General features: G+C 35.9%; 1 protein-coding gene across 1 annotated transcript; it reads left to right on the top strand.

The window, feature by feature from the left end:
• Window positions 1-355: 355 nt before the first annotated feature.
• LOC308705493 (GTPase IMAP family member 7-like) lies at window positions 356-2734 on the top strand. Its single transcript, XM_081390528.1, has 4 exons — window positions 356-403; window positions 561-631; window positions 1191-1251; window positions 1405-2734. Exons 2-4 carry the CDS (start codon window positions 566-568, stop codon window positions 2238-2240), a joined length of 963 nt encoding a protein of 320 aa, XP_081246654.1. The 5' UTR covers window positions 356-403; window positions 561-565; the 3' UTR covers window positions 2241-2734.
• The last annotated feature ends 3275 nt before the right edge of the window (window positions 2735-6009 follow it).

The following is a 6009-nucleotide window of genomic DNA, read 5'->3' on the forward strand; positions in this document are numbered from 1 at the left end:
ACTGAAGTTACATAATTCACACAAAGCATCATTGGGCGTAGGAATAAGGTGGATAGAAATGGCAATAACTGGCCACAAAGTTACTAACCCTGAACCTGTATAAAGGATTTCATTTATTTTCAACATCACAAAACGGCAAGGACGATCAGTGATTGTCATCAGTTGTAATTCACGGCAATGCAAAAGCTAACATAAAATGCTTGAAGATAAACAGTGTTGCATTGAGCTATATTAACTTTTTTGTCTGGAGACATCAGTAACAGAAAGTAAACCTGTGTCTTTAAGCATGCAGTCGTCATCAGGCTCCTCCTCTTCACAGAGAACTGATATAAATAACAGCGATGAAACTAAAACTGAACAAAGCTGTAGAGATATATTCTGATCAGCACATCGGCACTGAAAGGTAGGATTAAACTGACAGAATTGCCATTTAGCATGAAAAATACAAAATGCAATTAGTTTTATAAATAAACTGCCAATAATGCTTTGTATGTATTATATTAATAAATAAATTACATTATATTTACATCTTTTTAACACTTCCAAATCTCCAACTACAGCTAAAATGAAACTGATTGTATCCAGAATCTGGTTTCTGTCTCTCTGCAGTGGTTTTGCATTTGGTTTACAGGTAATTATCACTATGAAAATATAATTGCATATTGTTTTGTCTGTTGCTCTGTATGTTCAGAATAAACTGAAATAATAATATTAGGACAAGAGATCTAGTGTGATTCAAACCAACAATCACAGTCTTTCTGTCAGTATTTAAATATTAAAATCCTCAAGGCAATATTAAAAGTGAAATTAGGACACATGTTTTGATAAAAACATTTTGAAGAGAGAACAAATAAAAATAAAAACATTTCTTAATGAACAAGATTTTCATTTTAAAACTGCATCTGCTCACCATAACACATTATTTAAAATCCACTCATATTCACTTAAAAATGATAAAATGAAACGACTGATAAAAAACTGTTTTCATGCAATGATGATGGGGATGTCCTCATACCTCTTCCGCAGGGTCAGTTGTTATAGTATTAAAAATACATGGACATCGGTTTATTTTTTTTTACAAATTTTCAGGATTTATTTGTTTTGTTAATAAAATTAATAGAATTTACTTGTCCAAAATTATTTGCATACCATCTACTTTCAACCACTTTCCCCAAATCCACTTTTTGCAGATGTGGACGACTGAGACCGAAACTTCCCTCAATCAATGTGTTCTCGAAGAAAATTGTATTGGTAATAATCATTATCCTTTCCTCTATTGGTGGTTCTTTTTGTGCTTTGTATGCATTAACAAAACATAGCTTTAATATAAAATTAAATTATTTTATCTGTCATGAATAACAGAAAATCAATAATAAGCCTTGAATGTGGTGATTTATTTAACAGAACAAAATGAGCTCCGGATTGTCCTGGTTGGAAAGACCGGCGTTGGGAAAAGTGCCACTGGAAACACCATCCTGGGAGAAGAAGTCTTTGAATCATGTCTTTCACCTTCATCTGTAACCCGAGAGTCTAAAAAGAAATTTAGGATTATTAATGGAAGAAAAATGTCAATTATTGACACTCCTGGTGTTTTTGACACAAGTTTGAGTAAAGAAGAGGTAGAGAGAGAAATTAAGACGTGTATTTCTCATTCTGCTCCTGGTCCGCATGCCATTCTGATTGTTATTAGATTGGAAAGATACACAGAAGAAAATGCAAAAGCAATAGAATACATTGAAAGATTATTTGGTAAAAATGCATTAAATTACACCATGGTAGTGTTCACTCATGGAGATCAACTAGAAGGACAGGACATTCAAACTTTTGTGCGCAACAGTCCAGAATTACTAGAATTTGTCAATAGATGCAGAGGACAATATTTTGTGATTGATAATAAGAAGAAGGATTCAGACCAGGTTACGCAGCTGCTACACAAGATTGATGAAATGGTCCTTGATAATGGTGGAAAATATTACACTAATGACTTGCTTCAGGAGGCAGAGAGAGCAATTGAGGAAGAGAAACAACGGATCCTGAAAAAGAATGAAGAACAGCGAAAGAGGGAATCAGAGGCTCTAGAGCACAAATTTCGAGGGGAACAACTAGAGAAAATGCGAGCAGAATTAGCAAAGAATCAAATGGAAATGGCAAGATTACAAGCTGAGTTAAACAATGGTTTCATTCAGAAACTAGTAAAGGGGATCAAGGATGTCGTCAAATTTGTTTTCAATATACCGTAAATGTTTAGTTTCATTCCATTATCTGAATGTATGATCTTCACTAAGATATCTCACTATAAGGTTTTAAGGTTTTAAAACAATTTTGTTTAAAAAGCGGAATTGATAAATCAAGGTCTGATTCTGCTGAAACATCCAAAAATTGAAGAGAATGTTTCGATTGTACTGTATTCCTCACCAAGCTGTAAATGAAGCCCGTCTACTTTCAAATGTAGAGGACGAAAGGCATATTTATTTGTACAACTGTTATATCTTTTCAACTGAAGGTTTTACACTTTAAATATTGCACTCTTTATTAGCTTTATGTAAACAGTCATTCTGTGATAGTTGGTGTCTTTTTTTTTCAGTTCGAATATTGAATATGATTTTTATGTAGCATAATATTATTATTATTATTATTAAGCAATTATTTTAGGAAGGTGACGATATGCAACAGTTACTGTATGTAACGGAGGTCTGCTTATACTTGCTGTGTGAGTAAAACTCATTTTAAACTGAATGCTGGAGTCTGCAGTCTTTACCCTCCTTGTTCTAGCACCTGGAAGACAAAGACCAGGTTTGAAGACCTGGGTGAGGTATATATATATATATATATATATATATATATATATATATATATATATATATATATATATATATACACACACAGTGGGGCAAAAAAGTATTTAGTCAGCCACCAATTGTGCAAGTTCTCCCAATTAAAAAGATGAGAGAGGCCTGTAATTTTCATCATAGCTACACTTCAACTATGAGAGACAAAATGAGAAACAAAATCCAGAAAATCACATTGTCTGATTTTTAAAGAATTTAAAATAAGTATACAATAAGTGCAACAAAATAAGTATTTGGTCAATAACAAAAGTTCATCTCAATACTTTGTTATATACCCTTTGTTGGCAATGACAGAGGTCAAACGTTTTCTGCAAGTCTTCACAAGGTTTTCACACACTGTTGCTGGTATTTTGGCCCATTCCTCCATGCAGATCTCCTCTAGAGCAGTGATGATTTGGGGCTGTCGCTGGGCAACACAGACTTTCAACTCCCTCCAAAGATTTTCTATGGGGTTGAGATCTGGAGTCTCCAGGACCTTGAAATGCTTCTTATGAAGCCACTCCTTTGTTGCCCGGGCGGTGTGTTTGGGATCATTGTCATGCTGAAAGACCCATCCACGTTTCATCTTCATGCCCTTGCTGATGGAAGATGGTTTTCACTCAAAATCTCACGATACATGGCCCCATTCATTCTTTCCTTTACACGGATCAGTCGTCCTGGTCCCTTTGCAGAAAAACAGCCCCAAAGCATGATGTTTCCACCCCCATGCTTCACAGTAGGTATGGTGTTCTTTCTCCTCCAAACACGACGAGTTGAGTTTTTACCAAAAAGTTCTATTTTTGTTTCATCTGACCATATGACATTCTCCCAATCCTCTTCTGGATCATCCAAATGCTCTCTAGCAAACTTCAGACGGGCCTGGACATGAACTGGCTTAAGCAGGGGGACACGTCTGGCACTGCAGGATTTGATTCCCTGGCGGCGTAGTGTGTCACTGATGGTAGCCTTTGTTACTTGGGTCCCAGCTCTCTGCAGGTCATTCACTAGGTCCCCCCGTGTGGTTCTGGGATTTTTGCTCACCATTCTTGTGATCACTTTGACCCCACGGGGTGAGATCTTGCGTGGAGCCTCAGATCGAGGGAGATTATCAGTGGTCTTGTATGTCTTCCATTTTCTAATAATTGCTCCCACAGTTGATTTCTTCACACCAAGCTGCTTACCTATTGCAGATTCTCAGCCTGGTGGAGGTCTACAATTTTGTTTCTGGTGTCCTTTGACAGCTCTTTGGTCTTTGATTGACTGTTTGAGGTTGTGGACAGGTGTCTTTTATACTGATAACGAGTTCAAACAGGTGCCATTAATACAGGTAACGAGTGGAGGACAGAGGAGCATCTTAAAGAAGAAGTTACAGGTCTGTGAGAGCCAGAAATCTTGCTTGTTTGTTATTGACCAAATACTTATTTTACCGAGGAATTTACCAATTAATTCATTAAAAATCCTACAATGTGATTTTCTGGATTTGTTTCCCTCATTTTCTCTCTTATAGACTGTTAGACTATAGATAGACTGTTTCTGGAAACATTTAAAGTCGGCATGAAATCAAATTTGACAAATCTTCTTTTTATATGTAATATTGTAGTGTTTGTTATAAATGATTTATCTGTGCAATTCATACATTTTTTTTTTAATTCGTGTACCCTTATAATCTTTAATCAAATACATTACCCTTCCCTACCTCCTCGAAACGACCTCTCTTCTCTTTCGGTCACGTGCCATGGCGAAAGGGTGCGGCCAGAGCCGATGAGGATGCGGCTATCGGTGTCTACACCGCCTCTCAGAAATCCTCCACAAATTTAAACTGGCATTCAAATCTGCCTCCATTTTGTGTGCAACGCCCAACCTCCAACGATCCAATCAATTCCCGATGGACGAAATCAAGCCCCGCCCTAAATTATTTTTCTAATTTCAGAAGCCGTTTCACTCGGATATACGTCACAACAAGGAAAAAAATGACAATCTCAACTTCCGTTTCATGCCGACTTTAAAGGCACAATATGTAACTTTTTTGCATAAAAAATTGCAAAAATCACTGTATCTATGTTAGATATTTTTTTTAGTTGTGTACTTACATTATCCCGACTGTTTCCAACAACTTTCAAACCAGGAGAAATTTGTAATTTAATTCGAAGACACGTCCCGTTTCTTTATTTCCGTTTTGTCGCCGTCAATGGCGTCATATCCGCGTTCTCCCTGGTTTCCGCTCGTACATAGCAACCAGAGCTATGAACCAGAGCCCTCTGATAGTAACCAAGGCGACGGTGGACCACTGTGTAGTTCGCAATGTCTATCTGCACGCTGTTGTTGTTTCGTTCAAACATTATGGACCATGGCAAGCAGACTTTGGATAAAAAAGGAGAACTAAAACGAGAATCAATATCAGCGCTGTGTTTTCGAGATGCCGAGAGCTCCACGTCCGAGACTTCGACCGCTCCTACATGTAGCCTACTTTATTGATATGAGGAGCAGATCCCGCTGAGGAGTGAGGTAGGCTGTTTTCTTTTCTCAAGTGTTGATGTGTAATAACGTTTTGGAATAACGTTAGTGTAGGCCTATGTAAACCGCAAAAAGATGAATCGCATTTCTATAATATGACTCGCCTTTCTGTGAGATGAATGAAGAGTACATATTTGTAAAGACTGTTTTGCCTAAATATGAATCGCGCGTCTGTGTGTGAAAGAATAAACTGCTTTGCTGTAGCCTACTGAGATGAGTAAAAATCGACTGGAATATGTTGAAATAAAATGAATTTTGTATAAGCAACGTATTAAACAGTTTTTAGGCTACTGTAGAATATACTGCCACATCTAATAAGCTTTTGTTTAGCAATTTTTGCTCATATCTAACGTTATATATATATATATATATATATATATATATATATATATATATATATATATATATAAATACTATTTTTGTCAAAAATAAAGTCATAGACTAAGATGTTAGATGTTCCAATGTTGGCTATATTCAAACTAATGAATACATTAAATGTAGGCCTATAATCTTTTTTTTTTTTTTTTTTACAAAGAAAGAGTACACTTGAAATATTGTTGAAATTGTAATTATTGTTGTAATTGTAACATTTTTAATAAAATAGCAAAACATATTTACAAGAGAGATGTAAGCGAAATCTTAAATGGTCAATATAAGTCTAAATACA

The sequence above is a fragment of the Scardinius erythrophthalmus genome (assembly GCF_964197995.2).
Source record: "Scardinius erythrophthalmus genome assembly, chromosome: 17".
Lineage (NCBI taxonomy): Eukaryota > Metazoa > Chordata > Actinopteri > Cypriniformes > Leuciscidae > Scardinius > Scardinius erythrophthalmus.